We start from the raw sequence: 24895 nt of genomic DNA on the forward strand, positions 1-24895 counted from the left end.
TCATAACAGTTCTTGCCAAGATAAATGCAAATACTGATCCATTCATCAATTATTCATGCCTGCTGATCACACACACACACACACACACACACACACACACACACACACACACACACACACACACACACACACACACCACACACACACACACACACACACACACACACACACACACACACACCACACACACACACACACACACACACACACACACACACACTAGCAGGTGTCCTGCTCAAGACTGGCAAATTGCAATGTTCCACACCTCCAGTTCATTTCACAAAATATACAAGCCGCGCTGTGGCTCATCCACATTTTCTTTCTTCTCAGTCCTATTGTTTTATCTTTGTGCATATCAGTACAATGCACACAATGCGCAGCTAGTCAAAAGTATTGCGGGGTAAAGCAAGATTATTTGAGATCTCAGGTTCTGAGGCTGGCAACGACTCTGTACCGTGCCATATGTGGTGCTTGCCAGAACGCGCATTGTGTGGGTTAAAAACAAACAAAAGAGGCTGTATCGGTGAATGCATAACAGTTCTGTCTTCCACAAATCAAAGAAAAGAAAATGTTGTGCAATGTGTCCGCAACTCGTCTCTTTGAATGATGTAAAACCACGAGTGTATACAAAAGAAAATAGGCAACCGGTACATACAACTACAGAGATGAAAAGGAAACCAGAGCTGAGACATTTTGTCAGTTACCTGTGTGTTGAAAAGCAGTCTTCCAAAGAGCTGCCGGGACTCCTCCAAGCCTCCTTCCAAATACACAGCACCTAAAACAAAACATAGTTTGATTGTAAATTGTGTAAGATACTGTGTATAACATGCAAACCCACACACATTACAAAACTATGAACAGCATTCAAATCCATTGGTGCTTTGCTGCTGTGAAAAATATCCTACAATTCTGAGGCAATTTCAGAATTCTCTGCTAATGGAAAACTTAAAATTAATTGAACTCGGCAATGAGTTATAATTGCTTTATTAAAAAGTAGGAGTGCATTTTTATTGCTTTTTGGTGGTGAAAATAACCTTGGGTTTCAGATCTACCTTGCCCTTGTCAGAGCACATGAGGAGGAGGAGGAGGAGGAGGAGGAGGAGGAGGAGGAGGAGGAGGAGGAGGAGGAGGAGGAGGGGGGGGGGGGGATGGTTGCATCAACACCGGGAAAGAACAGGACAAGGTCACATAAACATCAAAATTGCAGTAGGCTGAGCTTTGTCACAGGCTAAGGCTTGAATGGGCCAAACAAACACACACTAGCCCACACACAGACCTACAGTATGTTCTGCATGGTCAAAGGCTTTCATGGAGGGTGCGGACAAAAGTAGAATGTCTCTTTGTCACTCGCCTACACATACGGACCCAACTTATCTGTGCAGACCCACATAAACAGACTGCAGTGAATCCGACTTGAATTGTGACCGAGGAAAAACACAATCTCAACACAACACACACATAAAAGACAAAGCAAGAAATGCGATGGAGGATTGGTCCCAAAAAAAAAAGCAGAGAGCTGCTGTCACAGCGAGCAAAGAACAAGACAAGTGTCCCAAATGTATCTCTCTTTGGGAATAATATGCAGCGACTCCAGCTCATTCAGTTGCTATAGTCAGCTCCTTTACACAACTGCTTTGTGTGTTTTGTTGTTTTGCTCTTCTGCTGTTTCTACTGAAATCAGTGGAACTATCATGGCGCCTTTAAGCTGCATACAACTTCGAACCATCACACTTAGGGTGGCTCATTCAATTTAGAAGGCAATAACCACCTGGCAAATTGGGTATACGATTGTGCAGCGTTTTTTATTATGTGCATAAATGAGCCAGTGGAAATGGGGCGAGGTGCGGTTGCAAGTCTAAATGCTTTCATGGACGACATCAAAAACATATGAGGGATCCATCATCTGAGGGGGGAAACTGCTTTCAGATGGCTAACAGGCCATTTACACACACACACACACACACACACACACACACACACACACAGCCCCCTTAGACAAACAGTGAAGATGCAGCCTACATCACCAAAACCATAAAGAAATACAAACAACCCAAACACCCACTCTTTCAGCCTCTCATGCCCTTTACTTATAAACAGAGGGGGAAATTACTGCCAGACGTCGGCCAAATGTTTGTGAAATTTGATTAAGCCCGACAACTTCGTCTTACCCTAGCAGCTACTTTGGCTAATAACAGGCTTTTATAAATGTGGATGCCCTTTACTAATATATAAATCTAGCCGACAAAATAATGAAATTATTTGGAAGGCACCAGGTAATGTGCTTTTTAAACAGAAGATTACATTTCATGCAATGCTTATAACCATCCCAAATCTGAAACACAATATGTCAGTAAATCAATATCTATAACTCTAAATTCTTCTCACTGTCCACGCAGATGTTCATCGGTAGGCAGGGCTTCTGAAATCTTGGCATGTCAGGGTTTCACTGAGGCTGACCGCAGGAAGCCCAGGAGAGGGGAGCGGTTCTTCGCAGGATGTTTCCCACTAAGCATGAGCTCTGAGATTTGTGGTTTCACCATAATGTGGACTTCAGTTCTAGACGCCTCTACGTAGCAGATGTTTCCTCTGGAGACCAGCGGTGGGAGGAGAAGAACTCCCTCTAGGACGATGTTTTGAACGTCTTTTAACTATCACTCATAAAGCATTCATGTGTGTTAACACTGAAGCTAGCTTGGTGTGGGTGGCGCCGCGAAGCAGCTTTTTTTCATGTTCTGATGACACAGCAGATTCGGAGAGTTCCCCAAATGGGAGGCCTCAAAGTTTTTCCTTCCTATTACATTTTTAAAACTTCTTCCAAGCGTTAGGAGAAGGTAGGGGGTAAGCAGGGAGGAAGCGAAAAATCCAGGAGAGCCTCAAGGGATTTAAAAAGGTATTACAAATCTCAAAGCAACAGCTTTGGTGTCAATCAAAGGGCCTGTGGATGAAGAAACCAAGATATGCGCTTAATTCTAGCAAGAACACTTTTGACGAGGAGGCTGTCCGTGCAAAAAAGCGTGCCTCAAAGCGATCCAATCAATCGCACAACTTGCTGCAATCCTTAAACGGAGATCTGTGTTTCACAGTAAACCCCGTCAGCCTGCAGAGTTGCAGCTGACGCCCTGAATACACACAGCCCACAAAGACGCCCAGCCAACTCAACGGGCAATGATATGCTAGCATCTCTCCGCAGCTCATCTCGCAGTAACGTCATGCACGGGTCAAATCACTCTGCAGTCTCAGAGCTCCGGCACATTCAACCCCCTAAGTTGTGAAAACAGCGTACAATAAAGAAGGACTACAACCACAGAGGTAAACCTGCCTGGAACATGCAGAGTTACTGACACTGCGGTGGTGGGCCAGTTGTTTGAGTGTTCCCTTTTGAAAAACTTCAGGAAATGTGATTCACAAGCCTTTTTTTTTCAAATCTCTTATGTCATTAGAACTTTGAATGACATACTTAAATATCTCAAGAACTCAAATTTCAGCGCACCTAACCTCCAATTCTCCCAAAGCTCATTACCTCTTTTGCCATTTTGATAAATGGTCGGCGTTACACTGTTCTTTGCAATCTTTCCCTTGTAGATTTGTTGGATACTTAGCTTAAAGAATAAGGAAACTTTCCAAACTTTTTGTATTGAACAAAAAAATGATACTAGAGTCAAATGGAACCCAAACTGGAAGTGATAAATCACTTTTCTTCCAGTGCTGTGTAGTGTAGAGGATATCATTCAAGGCCTGCCATTAATGAATCTCCACATCTGTCACAAGTGTAATGCAGAAAGCCATGCCAACTGTACAGTGTTATGTTTAGGAATAGAATTCCAATGTCTGTGGGCTTTCAGTGACCAATAAAAACCCAGAGTCAGGGGCATATGAAACACCAGCGGCTGACAGTCACATTAATAACCTAGAATGAATTATTCAAAAACGCTCAGGCTCTAATCCATCAAATAATATATTAAGCCGCTCCCTCTCGGCCCAATGGGGGCTGAAACAGCAGACGGACACAGAAAGCAACACATTCAAGTAAAAAAAAGAAGAAACCAAAACATTTTTTTTTACTACAGCACCGACAAAGGCAGGCTGAGAGCATTGTAACATCAAACATCTTACTTTTCAAAAATGACGTTTAGGGCGGGGGGTAAGAAAGAGAAACAAAAAAAGAGTGCGCGCAAGAAACCAACTCCACCACTGCAGCAATTAACAAAGGAAGCAGTACTCGCTCAATGAATACACCGGCTGCATTGTGTATGAATCTGATATTCAGCAAGTGAGAGATAATCCTTTCTTTTAATAGGAAGAGCTTAGAGAGGGCCCTCACAAAGGTTCACCATCTGTATCCCCCATGGCTGCTGGCAGCGTATAATCCACAGATCAACTGTACAAGGAAATTAGGGCCATAAAAACAGAGTGAGGCCTCTTTTCTTCTTCTCTCAATTCTTTTCAGACTGTTCGGAAAGGGAAGGAAGCGACGAAGGCTTATCAGTGAAGACCTGTGAGGGAAACGGCAGGGCAACAGGCGTGCAGAGTTTCTATGAATAAGCAGAGAGAGAAAAAAAGAAGTGGTTTCTAAAGAGGAAAAGTGGGCAAAAGTACAGAGGGAGAGGGGGAGAGAGAACGGGGGAGGGGGTGGTACAGAATGGGAGGTGCGCAGGGCAAAAGAGCCCAAATGAGAATGGCCCACTCCGGCAGAAGTTAATGACAGGGGATCAGAAAAGCAAGATTTCCATTCAACACTTTGAATTATTCAGGGTTGCAGGGCACCCATTTGCATTGCAGATGCCTTTGCTTTCCATTCCTCTACCGCTCGCCCTCCATTCGCCTCTCTCTGCAGCGCTCTGGCTTTCTTTCCCTCTCTGTGTCTCGAGCTAGAGAATGGCCCTGCCTCGGGGTTAGTAGATACATTCTCGGCTTCATGGAGGAAAAGCTTTGCCCATGCAAAGCAGGAGATTATCTGCCATTTCCAACAAAGCCCAGGTTCGATGGTCACTGAGGCAAGGAAACAAATAAAACAAAGGTCAGAAAACATGCATAGTAAGCCGTTGGAGGGCCTTGGAAATATTATGAGCATGTCATACTCCATCAGAACTTTCAGTGTGCGAAAAAGGGCCCATTTGATTTCCACGCATGTGAACGCTAGAGGAAATAAACACGATAAAATAGAAAGAAAAAAGAAAAAAGTGATGGTACCTTCAGACAACAAGGCAGCGACACGTCTGCAAGTGCGTGTCTGTTGATGTGGCGCCTGCTGCTTTTAGGAAAGCGGTGGTTGATGTCTTTGTCAGATAGAGAGGCGTGCGCGAGGATGACATGACAGCGTTGGTGGGCCCCACGCATCATCTTACCGTGTGAGCGATGCAAGTTTGTGTTGTGAGGAGAAAAGGCTCTACTCCAGTAGCAGAGGCTGGGGGATGAGGAGGTTGGAGATGACAGAGCGACATGATGACTCATCTGCGTGGCACATATTTCACCTAATAACACCCACTCGAGATCACAAGGGGGAACAGAGAGTTAGAGGAACGCAAACGGACATAAAGAGTAAGGCTGAGACAGGGGAGCGCGGAGACCGATAGACGGCTCAACGACAAGGTCTTAAAGGAGGTGTTTGAGCTAAAAAAAAAACTGAAATGAAGATGAAAAAAGTCTAAGAGAAAGGAGAGGCAACATCAGACGGCATTCGGAATTCAACTGGCTTTGAAAGTGCGTATGTGTGCATGTTTTGCCCCTCAGCATGTGTGTCTGTAGTGCAACAGGGGGTGGGGTGATATTTTTGAGTTAGTTATCTAAAACCCATCACTGCAGGGTGCTCTCTGACAGCGGTTTTCTCACAGGTTCCTTCATAACAGCTGTTTATTCATCACTTTTAGTAAGTTGAAATATGAAAAAGGCAAGGGAAAAAAGAAACTAGGGCCGTCCGGTTTCCTGGCCCCGCTGCTTTGTTTGGGTGTGTGCGGCGATGAGGCGACAGCGACAGCCACGGGACAGAATAGATTACGGCTCAATCTCTGCCGATAATGAACCCGTAACAAGTTCGGGGGCCGACAGGGGGCCGTGGTGCCAGTCAGCACTTTCCCCACGCACTGCTGTTTTGGTGCAGGGGGAGGACGGTCTCTTTTTAAAGCCACCCACTTCCCGTATCTATCATCAGGGGAGCGCAGACATGGCTGCATGGTTCAATCAAGATGGTGATAAGATGAGGAAAGCTGCCGACTCTGCAGCTCTCGAAGAGCGAGGCTTAGCTTAGCGCTGCCCATGGGGTCGCATGGAAAGAGGGAGTCGGTCCCCTCCAAGAGTTCTGTGTGTGTATGGTTTTAAACACGGGGTCCTAATCACTGCACAAACTCCAGCGCTGAGCTGCCAGTGAGACGAATAGCGAGCTTGTGTGTGTGTTGCTCCGGGGATTGCCTCGTCCAGCCAGAGGTCAAACCACACCTCCCGAGATCAATAAAGTGTGTAATGTTTCCAGGGCGTAATGGGAGATCCACTGCAGCTTTTTACGCAGCTTAACACACACAGACCTGAGCTAAACTATTAAAAGATTCCATTTTATTCAAAGCACCTGAAGTTAGCAGGTGATTAAAACCATTAATGCAGGGAAGCATTAACGATGCAAATGCCTACGTGCTGCTGCAAAGTCCAGCAAAACCTCATTTGAGTTAAATTACAGTATTAAAACCCTACGTAATTTTGTGTTGTGTTTGTAGGAGCGGAGAGACACTATTTGTTTTCACTATATGTAAATCTAGCCTTTTAGGAATAGATTTACATATTTAGTTCACTCAAAATGCAATTCTCTTTTTTGTTCCCCCGCACACCCATCCTCCCTGCTTCGGTCCCGGGGGAATCTCACCGATAAGAGCCTCAAAGCAGTTGGCCATGGCGTGCCGCAGGTCCGACTCCCGGCACAGATCGGGTCCGTGAGCGTAGAGCATGAAGCGATCCAACTCCAGTTTCTGCAAAAGACAAACACATTCATATCAGTGCGCCGCCACCGACACCTCGATAATAGCCTCTTGAAAAAGTAATAGCATTTTTTGGTATTGCACATTTTCATAGGCTCTCTATGGAAAACAAGGGGGGGGGTTAGGGGGCCAGAAAACTCAGGGGAAATGAAAAAGATTGCCTGCCCTTGCTGGAAAAGGTTCTACTTCATGGCACTGACAGATGTGCCCATGTGTTGTCCAGCTGTGGCATGATGCACTAAGCCAGGACAGGAGCAAAATGTTCACACACACACAAACAGAAATGCACTGGCTAACACACACACGGACATGCTAGATAATCCCTAGATAAATTGTGAAATAGTACAGTGGTGACCTTCATTCTGTCTAAAGCGTAGGAAGCTCTTATACTGGTTAAGCACCTATCACAATAAAATACATTAGAAGTATACGTGTGCATAACTGAGAATTACTCACCAGGCTACACCACCAACCACCTTATTAATGTTAAAGGGGCGCCATTTTGCACATTGTCCGATTCATTTTTGTATTTTGTGACATGTTTAATGTTGAAAAAGGTATTTTTCTCATACTGCCTGTGCTGCATCGCCCTTTTTCACCTTTAGTGATGTCACTATGTTGTGGAGGTAAACAAATGGGTCCAATGGAAGCGTTTCAGGCATTAGGAGAAGGGGGGAACTTGGGATTATAGCCTCTGTAGACCATTGACATGCACAGAAACCTATATGACACACTACAGGAAAGGGAAAACCCCAAAAAGCATAGGGCCTCTTAAAAAAATGAAGACATATAATTTACTATAGTACTTACAATAACGCTAAATAGTACATAATATGGTAATTTAACAATATTATCACTACCAGTACTATCATTGTACGATTATATATTTTTGTTGTCGCTAGTTTTGCAACGAATAGTTGGCTAATCAATTACTTTAACTACAGAAAACATCATCACAACAAAGAAAAATGATTATTTGTTGAAGCAATTCTTCATGCAAAATAGGCTAAAAAACAATTGCTATATGGAAATGTCCTGCTGTAAACAATGCTGTGTTGGTTGGGACTCTGGGTCAGTCAAACTTTCTGCAACTTTTTCTTTGAGCCGCTTCAACAGTAGCCCAACTTGATTTTCCTGGCAGTGCACCACAGAGGAATACCAGGCAAAAAACAGTCAGGGTGCTATTTAATTATGTCTGATAACTGTTGGTGGTATCCCACCCCCCGTGATTGCACACACAAATTAAATCACAATTCATAAATACTCCAACTCAGAGGGAACCCGGTCTGACTTTTAAGCCTTCCAAGTGAAGTGGCGGATTATGCCGTAGCTCGCTGAAGATATTTTTTGAAAGATAATTGTGAGTGTTCTTGAGCAGACGGCTTTAGAGGAGCCTGGTAAACAATTTGGCAACGTTGAACACTGTATCACACTCACTTTACCGCGAGCGGCAAATTGAAACAAGCCAAACTGCTACACAGCACTAATGCAGATTCGGGCGGCTGCATCTTTGTATTCAGCGGGGAGCAACATGAAAGATTGAAGTTTTTAATTGCTTTCTCCACATCACGGGACGATTATTGTTGTGTTCTTTACAAACGTGGCAGTGAGTGCGGCTTGGCTGTACTGCGCTGCCAGCGAGAGAGGGAAGGAGGGAAGAAAGGGGGCCCGGCGATAACAGGAACTGGAGAGTGTTTCAGGAAGACTTCTAGGGGCCCATAGGGACCCAAGCCGCACTAGTCTAGCACTCCAAAACAACAACCTTTTAACTCCAATTACAAACCTGAGGGGGCAGAAAAAAAAGGTAAGGTATGGCAGCAAGACAAAATTACCCTTTTCCCAAGTGTCCCCTTAAAAAGAGGCAAAGTCATAACGGCAGGACAAGAAAAAAAGAACACTGTCTCAGACATTTCGCAGACCTTTCACAGGTACGGGTTACCGGTTTACCTTGGCTAGCATGGCTAAGTGCTGGTTCTGCACGATGGCTGTTCTGTAGGTGGCCAGGCCGCCCTCCTCCAGACCGGGAAACAAGTAGTACAAGTGGACACTGTGGATGGAGACATTAAAAGAAAAGAGCAAAGTTCAAGTACAAGTCCCTTGATGTCAGATGTAATGGTTTGGAGACATTTTAAGTTAGAGAGCAGGAGAGCTACAGCTTAAAGCAAGTTAGATTTGGGTGTTTTAAAACACTTTCTTGCTGCCCTTCATCATAGAGTCAAGTGTAAGACAACTTTACACACCATTTTCTGTGTAAAGTGGCCAAATCGAATTAATTGTATCCTTCAAAAAACAAAAATGAGATTTTCCCTAATTGTGTGGTAAGATGAAAACAGTTACTAGATGTTTTTTTTAATCGCCTCATCCTGGATATACCAATTTTGACAAGACCTCCTAATTAACTTTCCAGATATTGAAGCCTTTCCAGGTCTGTGTTGGATCCCAGAGAGGTCCGCGGACGCTTCAGTGGTTCCACAGCTGGGTTCCGGGCGAGCAAGTTCCATTTTCATTACGGTCCAGCGTCTCCCTAACCGCGGCGTATCATTTGATTTCATTTGAATTAAAGCAGGCCATTTAATTCAGTCATTTCTAATCAATGCAAAGAGAGGAAAGCAGGTGGTGCTCTGTTTTCCAAATTCATGAGAGGTCTATTTGTTAGGCTATTGTGGTCTTAGTGTGAAAACAAAGCACTTGGAATTAATAAAAAAACACTTGTGTGCAATGAAAAATAATTATAGCAGAGATTTTGGTTCGCTGGATAAAGTGTCAGTCACAAAGAGTGGCTAACTGGGCTACATGGTACTCTTCATTTAGGAGAACATTGTGTATTTTAATCAGAGGATAATGTTGATTCAAAGAGAAAAAGGCCTTACATTTTGCAGTGAATTATCGACCTCACTGAGCGTGCCGTACATCAAAGCTTCATTAAGTGGACATTAAAGCTGGATCTCTTTCTCTTAACTCTGAAACTTATTCATTCACAAGTTCAGCAGCAGTGGTTCTAAATCTTATGGGAGAAAAATGCGAAAAAATTCAAGTGCTATTAACTCAAAACACTGTGTTCTTAATGCAATTCCAAAGATGACTTCTGGTTTGCCCGTCAGGCTTTCATCTTTAATAATCATTACTAATTTAAAAATGCACCTGAACTTATGTACTCCTAATTAAATATTAACTTTTCCAGAAGAAGGAACACAAATATTGTCAGTGGACTTTCTTTTCTTTTTTTAAACAGGCCGTAACCCCTTCTGTCCGACACTTACTCCCTGTGTTAGGGCTATTTAAATGTGCAAAAATATTCTGTTGGCTGGATAGCAGAGGCACAGATAGCCTCTGAGGGCCGCGCTCACTGGAGGTGCACAAGGCAGTTGGCTGGATCTGCTGTACCCATTTAACTGGACAAGAGGCTGATAAATAATTCAGAGGGCCAGAGCGTAGGCCAAGCATGTCTCGTCAGACGCTAACAATCAAAGAAGGGAGGCAGAGGAAGCCAAAACATGGCTAGAGATAACAAGAGAAACAGAGGATAACCACCTTTTTTGTAACACTGTTCCTGCAAGGAGCGGGAGCAGTGTCCTGTGTAACTCAGTGATACTTACTATTGCAGTTTAATTCATTCAGGCTGTGAAGTGTTGGCATACAAGGCTACAAATGAGTTTGTTATAGTAGAAGATATGCTGTCTGGCAAAAGGAAGTCAGATCAAATATATATGGTTAAGTAGTGGAGGAAGTTACGGTTTAATGGTGGGAATGTTTAGACAGTGGGTGTTTCTCAATGTCGAGGACGCTTCCTTGGTAGCACATGTACTTCCGAGTCACTTGCTTCAGAAGCGAGGCAAGAATCCTTCCTAGCCTCGGAAAACGAAGAATGGTGGAACAGGTGTGTGTCATATGAGAGGCCCCGCCTTAAATGGAGCGCGATTTCCGCCAAAGATTTGGAAATTGGTCCGTGCGCAAAGCATTGTGGGGATTTTAAAACTGCGAAGGATACACATGTGCAGCCTCGAAATTTCCCGCAACGAAGGACGCCGGCCTCGGTAGAATTCCAAGTATCCTGGACATTGGAACAGTCCTTCGGCGGGACTCGGTGACGTAGCATCCTTGAAATAGTGGCTCTGGAGCAGCCTTCCCCGACATTGAGAAACACCCAGTGTCTAAGAGAATTTATGGGTAGGATTGGTTGGCTTGTTTTGCTTTCTTTTATATGAAGGGACTGTTAGCCGTGTTCTGGAAACAGAGCTCATTTATCCACTTGTGGTTGCTCTGTTCCTACAATTTGAGATTGATTTCAAATATGTTGGGACTCTCTTTATTAAATATAAGACAAACTTGTTTATGAATCATTTATTAATTTCTCTTAAGGGAATTAATCAAAAATGAAGTCCTGAGCAAGAGATAAAAAAAGCCCTTTTCTTATGTTTTCAGGTTCCACCCTGATGAAGAGGTACAGTGGGCAGGTGGGCTCTGCCTCGCTAGGTTGTGTGAGATTAATAATAGCATCTCATAATTAGCACTGTGCTCGGGTAAGTGCCGGGCAGCAGCGTCCACACTCACCTGGGAGTCAATAACAGAGTCAGCATTCCAGACAGCAATCCTAGACAGCTAATTGCAAGTTGTCATGGAGAATTTCAGCCCGTTAAAAAGAGGTAGTGGGGGAAAAAATGACATCCCTGCTTCCAATTGCCAGTAGATCACTGTCTTGAATGAGTGGAAAGTATGGAGGAGAGCGTAGTTGTGACAGACACGGATAGATGTAGACAATAAGAAAGAGGGAGAGATGAAGTGAGGTGTGGGGGGGGAGAAGAAAGGCCGATAGTGTTGTAGTCGGCTTCAATTAGCACATGTGTCTATCAAAGATGCGGAGAGCGCTTTCTCACCTGGTGAGGAACTCGACTACGGCATCACCCAGGAACTCCAGTCTCTCGTTGTGATTGATCCTGGGGGTGAGGAGGAGACAGGACGGGGGGAGGAAAGTTGAAAAAGTAGTGTGAAAGAACGTCAAACACGCATCAGAGAATAACAGTAGCTCATGTTCAATAATAAGTAGCCGTTGCTCTCAAAATTAGCTCATTTCATTTCCCCTGTGATGTCCATTCTCTCACAGTTCAAGTTAATTTTCTTGTCAGCAGGCCCGCTGGGAGTATTAATCACAATGATTGTCCCTTTGATTGCCCCTGTGGTCAGTGATAGCGTGAACAGATATGTGGCTGCAGGAGGCCTACCTGGAGGGGGAGGGGTCATCCTGCCCCAGCCGAGACATGATGTTAATCAATGTGTTGATTCCTGGAAGAAAATCCCCGGAGAGAGGTGAGGGATAGAGTGGTCATTTGACAGTAAAAATAGAAACAAGGCAGGGAATAATTGGCATGAAAAGGAAGAGGGACCCACCTTTCTTCCTCATGTACATGTGGTGGACCTTCCTGTCTCCGTACTTCGGCTGGCGGATGCCACAGTTGGAGAGGGAGTTGCGGGCGTGATCGGGATTCATACCGAAGTTCAGGTGGTGACTGGGGTGAGTCATGGCGAGCTGGAGGAGAGAGAAGAGAGTTGCAAAGAGGGGTGAGGTGACACTTTTCAAAGAAGGTGAAAAGACCAGAACAGGGTCGCGCTGGAAAAGTCCTTTCGGCTTACAAATGATCTCAATGGATTGAAATGACCTGGAAGTAATAGCCAAGTGGCAGCCATGATAAGATCTGTTAGAATCCTCTAAATTACAGGAAAGGAGATTCAATGCTTCCTTTATTGTATCCTTTAGCATAGGATACGGGATCATCCTTTACAAAAGGAAAGAAGATAATGCTTCTCAAAGTCTGTGCGGCTGCAACATTTAAAATTGCATAATTAGTACGTGATTGATAAGTGGGTTCGTATATATGTATGCTAACGGCAAATCATCAATATAATAATCAATAACATTAGCTGTTGCATCAGGATGGCGTCACCCAGTTCAGTCTCTTTTCCTAAGTCCTGATAAATAGTCCTTCCCTAACCCCATGGTGTTTTTCCACTGAGGTTGAGGAAAAGTGGTTAGGAAACGACTCGAGGGCCCGATTTGTTTTTTAAAAAGTCAACCGCAACCAGATTCTTAATTTGCATGAATACCCTCAACAGAGCCTGATGCGTTCTATTTCCTCGTTTTGTCTAATGACTAATTACAAACGGTAACACAGTTCAAAGCAAATCACTCTAATAGCAATCGCTCGAAGGAACAGAAGAGAGGGAGGTGTGCTTAGGTGAGGACACAGGAAGAGAAAGTTCCCTCATACCTCTTCGTCACAGTCAGGTAGTCTATATGAAAATTAATAACTTTAACTTTCAAACCTGTAAAGACAGGCAAAAGGGGGAAATAAGCCTGAAGGAAACGTATTAGTCGACATTCAGCTTTGTTTGAAAAGGACGAAAAACTGCTGTGCCTAGAAAGATTGCCGCGGCTGAAAATCTCAAATTCACTCGGGGAAGAAAAAGGCAAAAGATAGGGCTCAGTAGGATATGTCAAGCCTTTATCAATCTTGCATTAGTAGAATGTTAATCTCGGCCAAAAAAACACGAAAGAAAACTCCAACTACTCTCCCCCCTGGGCTTGCTTTTCAAAACGCTTGTCTCCTTTCAGCCAACTTCAAATCAATTTCAAGCTCCAATGAGATATATATGTAAAAGTTAACAGAGAGATTTCAATATTTATAGTTGCTCAAGAGGCCTTCAGCTTTGTTGCCTTGAACACCGAGGCGACAGATTCAACAGCAATTGTATTTTTTGTCTGTGGTTAGAAGAAAGAAAGCGAGTTATTTGACATGACACAAAAATAAATCTAGCAATTCTCAGCGCCGTGTTGACAGTTTGATAACAAATAAATAAAAACAACACCAACAACCATGTCTATTTCCACTTTCAACTCCCGTTGTGCGAATGTCAGACAGAAGTCGATGACCACCTACTACACAGCCTCAACAACAGATTTGGGTACTCGACAGGAATCCCATCAAAAATAACACACCCTGTAAACACTGCAGGTCCATCACAGTTACGGACAACATTCAACAACGGTATTGGCTTTTAAGTTGAATCTGTGGGGCGGGTTGACGTCTGCAACTGTTCCTGTCAACATAATGACTGCGTAACGTATCGGAGAGATTTGGATTTAGTGATCACTGCCTCAGCTGCTGCTCAACTGCCTTTGGCTAAATGGGAGTAAACATCATCAGTCAGTTGGGAGCGGCAGACTTGGGTGGAAAGCGTGTTCCTGAACCCACATGCGGGGACACTGATGGGCAAACTGCCTGTTTGGCAAACAGCACCCAAAAAGCTCTTTATCACCGTGCACTGCATTATTGGATATGCACAGGTAGATGAAGACTCGGGGGTAAAGAAAAGAGACTGGAATCAAATATTGAAATATCAGATTTGTTTATTATAGGAATCGCATACGTTTGTTTGTAGTTGCATTGGCCTTACAGTAGCACTTTGAGTTCTTAGCGCATAATCCATTAGTTTGAATTCATGAAAACTTTTCTTGATTCTTTGTTCATTGTGTAAGCCAGCGAGAAAAACAAAGTTGTGGGAAGTGTTATTGATATCAAATGGTCATCTTTGGGGTGAATTTTTCCTTTAACAGCTGGGTGTGCAGCCCTTATGTAACATTGCTATAAAAGGCCATCCCCTTACATTGTTATGTAATATCTAACATTTGGAATATTCAAACTCAGAAATATAAGCACATGTTAAAGCCTGTAGCCCTCAGAGGCTATCTGTGCCTATAAATGCATGAAATAGATGGGCGTCCCAATCATATGGCTGGGTATGAATAACATTCTGAATAACGAAAAAGCATAAAAGACCCTGGCACTCAGTGAAGAGCCTCATTGGTGGGGGCACACAAACAAAAGCATGCGAGCCGGGGCCGAGGACTTGTACGGATACATTATTGAGATCCTCTGTGATGCCTCTCATCCTGTCAGCATGGGTCAAAAGTGAGGGACGGGGATGAAGCAACAGGGAGGAGGGTGATTACGAGGGTCTGGTGGATGTTGGGATGCGGGAGCATGTGGCGACCATGAACACATGTCTCTCCATCTCCAACCCACCTGCCCCTACCCCAGTTTTAAATGTTAAATGTTTAACAGCGAGGCTCTCAGAAGAGGAGCTTCAAAGGGCCGCGGCACCACTGGAGCCAGGCGGGTGGGGGGGTGGGGGGTCTGAGTGCAGAGGCTCCCGCTCTCTGCCTGGCTTTTTTGGAAGTTGCCTCATGCAAGATCACATTGCCATTCTGTACTGAATTAGCAGGTGTGTTGCTGCACGGAGAATCGAGTGATGTCCAATGGATTAACTGACTGAATGTATACAGTGATCATACACTTCTGACATGTGTTCTCCCTGCGTGTTTGATTCCCAGATATGATTTCATTAAATTACAGTGCGAGCTGGAAACAAGCATTGATTTCTGTTGCAGGACCCCCAAAACTCTGTCTCCCGAATGATCTGCTGCTTTCATCTCTTCGAAGCAAAATATAGCTTGCCTTTAATGGGAGTACAGCTCATTAACCTTCAAAGCCAGAACAAAAAATCCCATTCTGAAATAGCTCTTCCACTGCCCCAAACCAAGAATGACAGCCTGTTCCTCTGCAGAAATACCCCTTTAAGTGTAACCCACAGTATGTCTCATTAACACTCAGTGTGTGTTAAATGTGTCAAAATAGAAATGTCAAAACATGTCTAACACTTTAGACTTGTACAAGGTATACTGTGTTCGACGATTAATACTCTTTGATAAATGTTCATTTCAGGGAGCTGCAGAATTGCCTGTTGTTATTTTATTCATATAATAATATTATTTTATACAATCAAGCAATACAAATGGTGATTTTTCTAAAAAGGATAAGTGGATCAGTCTTGAGGTCGCTTTTGAATATTTACTATTGCTTCTTTATAAAAGCTATAGTATTTCTTACACAATTTATTTGTTACTCTATCAAGGAATAGTCCATAGAATATGTGATTACTAAAATATTTGTTAGCTGCAGCTCTTCTCATAAATTGCCACTGGAAAACATTCCCCTGATTAAATATGATCATGTCATCAGAAAAGGGGAAATGGGATGTGATGGCAGATCTGAAATCAGTTTGACTCAGAGAGGGCTTTTTGAAGAAGCACCGTCGCACTCATGCAGCCGTCCTGTCCAAACCTATCTGGGCACAAAGTGTGTGTTCTGTGGGACATTAGTCGCCGTGTGTGTGCGTGTGTAGTATACAAGGAATGTACTGTAAGCCAAGCAATGATGGCTCCCTCCTTGGGTCATTTCAGTCCCAGAAGTGGTGAACTGCTGACAGCCTTGGCTTTATGAACACACACAAACATACATACATACACACACATACAGCAGTGTCATGGTGTTCACACTTAAGTGGATAGAATTGCGATGGAGACAGACAGCCAGGTAACACACTGCAGAGAACTGTATGGGAGCTGTCATGATCAAACTGATTGTTTTTCTTTTGTTTGTCTCTTTTGAAAGATGAAGGAATTGAATGAGAGTAGAGGGACGGACAGATCCATTAACTTCTCTCGAGAGACGGCAGATTTCAGGCTCAAATTGGCGTCTCTTTGATGAAAGCCACGCAGGCTGTCGGCCGCTGGGTGGCCTCGCAGCGGGTCAGAGTTCCCTTTTTAACGCTCGTAATGATGGGTCGTCATTATACAAACGACAAAAAGGTCAATCTCCGATCGATACGTGCGAACACGCGCAGACACACACGGAGCCTTGAGCATATCTCAATGCATCCTTCCCCTTTTTAACTATGTATAGGCTACAACACATTGATTTCTAATGTATCAGGTTATGACAGCTCTTCAATATTGTTGGAGGCGGCCGGGGGGTTTGCTACAGGAACACACAGCTTGAGGCTGCAGATCTGGCAGGGGAGAAACTGGCATTACGGAGGAGGCTGTTGTTTGACCTGACTACTGTCACCGCGGCTCACAGCGGGCCCGAGCGGCTCGTTGCAGAGATGTGACTCAGGCCGGTGTGTGGGTTACCTTAGTTGACTTCTGAGCCCCGGTTTCCACCTGAACTATCCCTGCAGAGGTGGACTGGACACGGTAATGAGGCAAACGCTGGATCTCTACACAAAACTTTTTTTGTATTATCATGCTATCTAACTGGCTGTACATTGCACCCTGTTTGTTTGTTTGTTTGTAGCCTTTATTTAACCAGGTGAAAGCCCCTTGAGATCAAAAGATCTCTTTTTCAAGGGTGACCTGCAGTCTGTCTGAGAGAACCCCAGGGATTTGGCTACCTATATCCTGTTAGTGATCAACTATGGCAGCCTTTAAATAGTGCAGCTTGGGTCGCACTTTGTGAGTAAGGAGCTGTCGTGACTTTGCCTTACCTGAAGGAGGCAGCGCTCCTTGAAGACGTAGCCAATCAGCTCATCCAGGTGCATCAGACACTGGTGGTACCGGATGTGATGGGTGAGAACAGGCAGCATCATGGCGTGCTGTAGGGGACAGAGAGATCTATCAGAAAACTGCAAGTGAGAAGGTAGCAAAGGGAGACACAATTGGAAAGGGGAAAAAAAACAGGAAGAGATAGAGAATAGGAATCATGACTTATATGAGAGATGTGCTTGCGGAGCGTGTTTTGAGAGAAAGTGTGATGAAGAGATTGAAAGAAAGGGAGAGGGCTTGATGGAGGGAACAGGCAGGGAGAAATCAATCAGCCGGTCATTATTTATTAAGTGGTGCTCTGCAAGAGAGAGATGAAATAATCAAAAACCCAATCGCAGCACTGTGAGAGGGAATGACAGAAGGAGGGAAATTCACATTTGGACAGGACAGTGAAATCGAAGACCATTTCGACATGTTGACACTCTTACATTCGGACACACACTGACAGCCCCCTCTGACCCTCATGTATTAAAGAGGGGAGGGGGAAAGTTTCAGCGCAACAAAGTCAAAGAAAAAGTGAAAATGGAGGGAGAGGAGGAGCGCGTATCGACGGGGGATTGTGAGAAGGAACAGCAACAGGCTAATTTGCTGACCACTGACTATTCTCACTGACAGTCAGAGAGCCAATCTACAGAATCATTAGTGGGGGGGGGGGGTTATCAAGTCGGGTGTAAGTGGTGGCTGAGGAAGTGTAGCAAAGGCTGGTGTACACACATTAACCCCGTGCCACCACATGAGAGAGGAGGGAGCCATGCATGTTTTAATTAGTGCTGCTGGGGGGGGGGGGGGGGGGGGGGGGGGGGGGGGTGGGAGGGGAGGGGACCCGGGGCCTGGCGGCTCCGAGCAGCGTTTGCCACGGAGCCCCCGGGCCGTCACCAGGGCCGCGGTGACACACTCCCCAGGCCTTGTTAAGCAGCCAATTAACAGAGCCAGGCCCTGGTCGTGTCTAGAGCTCCTGACCTGTTCTGATGACTGACGGAGTGTGTGTGTGTGTGTGTGTGTGTGTGTGTGTGTGTGTGTGTGTGTGTGTGTGTGTGTGTGTGTGTGTGTGTGTGTGTGTGTGTGTGTGTTGTGTGTGAGAGAGAGGAGAGGTGTGGGCTGTTAGAGTTGATACTCTGCTAATTAAAAGGTGGGAAATGTCTAATTTACTGTCACGGATGATGTTCGGGCAGTTTGGACACCGGCCCAGAGGACCAGTGGTCTGACTTTGCTGTTCCCCTGGCTGAAATATATGTGAAATTAATTTTAAAAAGTGCACTTTCAATCACTGGATCATGATTTAATGAACTGGAATGTGATCGAAATGATCTCCACTTATATATATATATATATATATATATATATAATCATATTAATTTGTTAATCACAGGATAGAAACATTTGAAAAGGGTTAGGCAATATGACCAAAAATATATATCACGTTGTATACAAATATTTTAAATATATAATTTTATAACACGGTATAGATATACCTGTATATATACAGTATATAAACGACACTAACTGCTATGTAAATAGTACACATTCGAACTGTCATACAAGCAACTTGAGTAAAATACAAGTATTCAAACAAGGCTTTCAATACTCTTACTTAATGTTAAAGACCGTTATAGGAAAATAGAAATGTTTTATATTCAACAATGCCAATTAAAATGTGCATTAAGGACTTTATCTACTTCCTACCTACCTGCTGCCATCGATACAAATGTAGAGAGTTGTATTTATCGATTGATTATGTGATATAAAAGTAGGCTGATTAACGTAACGAGTGAGTGATGAATCAATGCACAGCACTGTGGCAGAAAGAGAGAGCTGCCCACACTTATTTTCTCTGATGTAGAAAGGAAAACAAGCTGCCTTCCCTTGAAATGTAAAATCGACTGATAGCCTTCAGATGTGATCAGGGAAAAAGCAGAAAAACTGCAGTGAAAAAAGAAAAAAAAGATTTAATTGTAACTTTTTTTGCTTATACATTGATGAATACATAAATCCATTGTGCTGCCCGGTCCTTGACGGAGCCTTTCAAGTGAAACAACCTTGGTGTGTCCGAGTGAAGTCAGTAACGAGGGGGCTGGTTCTGTTCGAATAGAGATCCTGCTTTTGAGAATCGGGAAACTACGGGTCAGTTCAGCCGTTATATCTTGTCTGTGTCACACGTTGTGTAGAGTGCATCACCGCAGTTCGAACTAAAATTATTCATGAACCAATTAGTCGTCGCGGTACAGCTTGAAGCAAATATAATTGGGCGGCAATTATGGATCGGATCCTCCGTTGCTAGACCTTGCTGTAAGAGAGGTCTGGTTTGCAGGGATAGAACTTTCCGTCATTCCTCTCCAAATGTGAAATCAGCTGTAGGGTATCCTTGCTGCGCGTAGGGGTGGGAATTATTTTAGAGGGAAAAAGATGATGGCAATTATTTTGCAGAGAAGCAGGCATAAAATATTGGAAAAGACAGTAAATAAAAGAATAATGAACTAAAGCACACTTTTACTGATACATTCATGGACAAATGCAGCTGCGTGTGTTCCAGTGGGCAAAGCATGGCACCAACACATTCAGGGTTATGGTTCAAGTCTCATTAGGGCCGCCTTTATAACTGTAAGCTGCACATGTTCCCACTTCCCTGGAGAGACCATATGGAGATGAAATCCCATCGTGCTTTATGTCGCTGCTGTAAATAAGAGCATGAGGAGAGATAACGGTACATTCACACTCGACAGACCAGAGTGGTTGTGAAGTATAAATAAAATGTCACGTCAGACACATCACTTAATGAAGGGTATGGCTGCCGAGGCTCTGTGGGAGTCCACTCTCTTTACACAGATTTTGACACTTTAAATGGAGAACTGACGCAATGCGCAGGAAGATCAGAAGACGAGTCCCTGACTGGCCATAAGCACTGGTGTGTGTCCGTCAGAGTGGAAGTCCTCCATGTATGTGCCAAGGATCATTGCGGTGTATTACAAAGTTATTACATGTTCAACAAGGACTTTGAGGATATTCAAACCTCAAAGTGTGTGCACCAAAAAAAAAAAACTTCACTAATTGTCCTTTGCTGCCCACAAAAACAAGGATGTAAGGAGGCAGAATTGTCCATTAAACACGACCACAGCACTTAGTGTTGACGTGCCCTGAAGTGGCTCCGTTGGTTTCAGAATTGATTTTAATATTTTATTGATAACTCCAAGGGCTGTTCATGGTCTGGCTGCTGTTTAGATTGCCGAGACTCTTTTCCTGCAGATACAGAGCCTGGTGTAAGATTCAGTGCTAATAGCCGTACCAGAGTGCAGATTGGTGTCAGTAGGTGAGCGGGCATTTGCAATGAGAGCACATTGAATCCATTTATAGTCATTTATTGCTCACAATTTTAAAAATGATTGGTAATGAAACATACAATGTCCTACAACATCAATGTCTTGGAAACCACGATGATACAAAAAGATGGTATTAATCAACCAATTGTTTTTTAATTCCACTTATCATACACCATCTATTAGCTAAATTCATATTATTGTTTATGTTTCTTTTTTAAACCCCTTTTTTTACACTACTTGGATGTCTGTTATGAAAATGTAAAAAATTGTTAATGAAACTTTTTTAACACATTTTGTATTATTCGAACAACCATTTTTTTATTTCTGATCTTAATCCTTTCCTTACTTTAAAAATAGGTCTCTTTTTTAAATTTTTAAGCAGAAAAAACGACACTCCTTAGATTGTAGTTATGTATATATTGTGTAAATGTTACGTACATCTGTATGTTTGTGTAAGTGTATGTATTTCTGTGTGTATCAGTGAGTACAAACATCTCAGTGTGAGTTAGATCTTGGAGTATGCAGTGCAGAACATGTCGGTGTTTTTTGTGCGTGTTACCTGACAGACGTCGGAGCGGATGCCGGTCTTCCAGAAGCCCTGACTGCTGAGCTCCACTGTCACCTCGCGGCGCATGGTGTTCTTCTGACGGATCTTCTGAAGAGCTTCCTGCCAAACAATCAGCAAGTCAATTATTGATCTGCTGCAGCCTTCGGGGACTGCTCCCATCCTCAAAACCCCTCCCTCACCTCCCCCAACAGAGAAGGCTGGCAGATGCAACATAGTGAAAGCTCCATAGCATGACATAAATACTGTAGCGCTGTGGACAGGAGCAACAGGGCACTGACAGCTCTGCTGGCCCCGGCTAATTGAGGCACTGCTGTGGGTCAGCATAGCTGTAGGCAGTGGGGGTGGAGGAAGGCTAATATGGAGGCGTCAAGCCCAGTCGTCAAGAGCCAAGGCACCTGCCTGCCCATTAGGACCCTCACTCAAGAGCAGGAGCAGCAGCTGCAGCAGGAGGAGGAATCATTACAGACACACACATCATGTCAGACCTACAGCAAATAACTGGAAACTCAGTCAGGGAGGGGGCTCTGAGACAAGAGGGTCCTACAAATAACAGTCGAGATGTATTGACAGAGTGCACCTCCTAATGTGTGTGCACACTCACTCAGCTGAGATGTATCGACTGTGCCTGAGTTAGCCGTGATCTGCCTAAAATGGAACGCCAGGAATTGTTGACTCGCAGAGGAAATAAGAACAACAAAGGCATGAATAAATAATGCCATCCTACTTTGAACTGCGCATCAAAGTGAACAAGCTCGCCCACGCGCAACACAAGCACACACAACCGCACACAGCACAATCTTTTTCCGTGGACAGCCAGCCACTGTATATGGAAAGCAGTTATCACAGCGAATGATATGTAAATGCTCTGTTATGCAAGGCTTTCTACAGGGTCATGGAATGGACAGAAGTACAACAAAAGTAAACAATTGTGCAGTGAGGGGAGGCGGAGAGACTAACTTTCTGCAGGGTCAGACAGACGGGGCACGGCTCGTTTGACTTTTATCATCACATCGTTCGGCGGAGAGAAGGAGTGTTTGTGTTTTGGATCAGGTTGAGGTCAAACACCAAAGACACTGTCTGAGATGCACTGCCAGCACAAGGCTGGAGCCATCTGTTGCATGTGTGCTTCCCTGCTTCCTTGTGCATTTGCATTTTGCCAAAGACAGACCTTTGTTAGACATTTGAAAATAAGGTGAATTACTAACTCTACTAATTACTAAGCTACTGTAATTCCCTTTTCAAAAAGTCTCAGAAAACTAGTTTGGATTCTTAAAAAACGCTTTGGCTACCTGTATGTTTTAGAATCGGTTTTAAAGTTGTTCCACTTGTTTATGAGGCTATAAATGACTTTGCTTCTCCCTAGATCAGAGATTTTCTCTCATTTTATGTTGAGGCACTCCACTGCTTTCTATTTTAAATGTACCTTATGTGTCCCATAAAAGTGCCTTCTGATTTTATGCCCCTATACTTTGGAACTCACTGCCTCTGGATGGTAGAAAGGTACTGTAAGCTCTCTATAGTTCTTTGTTTTAAAGAGTAAATAAAGACCTACCTTCCTTTTAATGAGGCTTTACATTTGGAGTGATGTATGTATCCTTATGTTATTACAATCATAAGGATAAAAGCTGTGAAAACAATATAAAGTACACTTCCTTTATTACCGTTTTGAGAAATTGGCAACCAGTTCCTTACTTTGTCATTTTTCAATAATTCATCTGATAACTGCACATTTTCTTAAGTCTATAAGGTGTCTAAAATATAATTTCAGTTTGGTAACCAAGAGCTAATTCCTTGAAGTTAATGTTGATCCCTGTAGTGTTAAGTTCTTGTGTGGCCCAGCTGAAGCCCAGAATTGATAGCAATGGAAAATGTGTGGAATGATTCGAAGATATCTTTTCAAAGATGCTCCTCATACAGCTCAACTGAGCTTGGCCAAATCTGTAAGGCGGAATCAGAGAAAATCCCCAAATCCACATATGCCGAGCTGATAGAGAAGACTCAATGCTGAAGTCACTGCCAAAGAAGTGACGGCCGGGGCTGAATACTTATTCAAATTAGAGATTTGAGATAGTAAAAGTGCCATTCATTTTCAATACAGTCACACAAATGTTTTACGACACGTGTTCTGCTTGTCCTTATATTGTAAAGACTGTCAACCAAGTAGAATCCAAGCACAACAAAAAATAATGTGAATAACATCTTAAAAGGATTGTTTTCTGAAGACAATATCGGTCCGCATGTTTGAAACCCAGTCATGCGTTTGGCTGAGTTTCTTAGCACAAAATCCATCTGGGCAACACACACAATCTGCATGCCTCTTAACGCCACACCCCCTCCGCCCACACACACACAACCCTCCACGCTCTCAGCATGGGGTTTGGAAATGGGTGCCCGCTCCCTGGTGTGAAGGCCAGTTCTAGCCAAAACGCACCCCCTCTCTGGAGCTGTGTGTGGTCCACACTGAGCGCACAGGCATCACAGAGCCGGTTGGAGCAGCACTGGCGTGTAGCGAACACCTCAGACAGGGTGATTCTTAATGGTGGAAAACGCCTTTTCAGAAGACCATTTACAGAGGAAGCTTGAGTGTTCCCTGGGGCTTTAAATAAGTAGCGATGCCACACTTCCACTGCAACGAGGACACACTGACATGGCTAATGCTTTGTGGTGGAATCTCACGGGCTTGTGTGTGTGTGTGTGTGTGTGTGTGTGTGTGTGTGTGTGTGTGTGTGTGTGTGTGTGTGTGTGTGTGTGTGTGTGTGTGTGTGTGTGTGTGTGTGTTTGGGATACGCTAATTGCTCCGGTGCAGGTTGACAGCAGGATTGTCAGGGCTTGTTAGCCACAGGGCTTTTGCCGAGGTACCTGGGAAACAAGCTGATTGAGCTCTGAGTTCTTCCTCATTATTGGTTCAGAGTGTATCAAAGCAAGAGGAACACTTAGAGCTTTCGATAGTGATAAAGCAGTTGAGAAGTTACAGAGGTAACTACCAGAGAGATATGATGGCACAAAGAGCTTGTTCACAGCTACTTGTGGGCCACACACACCCCTGCGCGCTGAGACTCCCTGTGGCTCCATGGTCATTACCTCACCAAACCTGAACCTTTCTCATTCTCGGTCCCTGGGGGGGGTTGACCTTAACACTCAACTCAAGAGAGTAGGTACAGCAGTTTTACTCTGAGCTGCACATTCGTCTAAATTATGCATTATTAAAAAGTAAGAAAAAGACAAAAGTCAAGGGGGAATATTAATACCTAAAATAAAAACGGAAAAAGATTAGGGCCTCCAGCCAGTTCACTTTCAAATATAATTATTATTGGCTTTAATTCCTTTTGTACGGATGACGATTAGGGCCACGTATATATTTCCTCTTTGTTTGGATTTTTTCAGAATTCTGACTTCATCTCAGAACAGAACAAAATCAATTTTGATCAGATCTAAAATATATATATATAATTCTCATGTGGCCCGATCCTCTTCCGTACAGACGTAATTATAGCCAATAATAATTATATTTAAACAGGATAGAGATGAAAATGTAAGGACATAAAACCAGCAATTAAGAATGAACGGTTTGTAAATAATAAAGGGGAGATTGTTTCTCGTATCTGTAAAGGCT

The 24895-nt window shown here is 43.7% G+C and overlaps 1 protein-coding gene across 2 annotated transcripts in view; it reads right to left on the reverse strand.

Annotated features, from left to right (window-relative positions):
* The window catches only part of drosha (drosha ribonuclease III), a 78686-nt gene that overhangs the window by 32627 nt on the left and 21164 nt on the right, over window positions 1-24895 (reverse strand). For both annotated transcript variants that reach the window (XM_034203126.1, XM_034203120.1), the window contains exons 16-23: window positions 21274-21381; window positions 17343-17450; window positions 12348-12486; window positions 12182-12242; window positions 11837-11896; window positions 8910-9009; window positions 6851-6953; window positions 705-775 (exon numbers count right to left, since the gene is read on the reverse strand). In XM_034203126.1, coding sequence (XP_034059017.1) covers window positions 705-775; window positions 6851-6953; window positions 8910-9009; window positions 11837-11896; window positions 12182-12242; window positions 12348-12486; window positions 17343-17450; window positions 21274-21381 — 750 coding nt within the window. The remainder of the gene's footprint in view (window positions 1-704; window positions 776-6850; window positions 6954-8909; window positions 9010-11836; window positions 11897-12181; window positions 12243-12347; window positions 12487-17342; window positions 17451-21273; window positions 21382-24895) is intronic.

Source organism: Gymnodraco acuticeps, unplaced genomic scaffold (genome assembly GCF_902827175.1).
Source record: "Gymnodraco acuticeps unplaced genomic scaffold, fGymAcu1.1, whole genome shotgun sequence".
NCBI lineage: Eukaryota > Metazoa > Chordata > Actinopteri > Perciformes > Bathydraconidae > Gymnodraco > Gymnodraco acuticeps.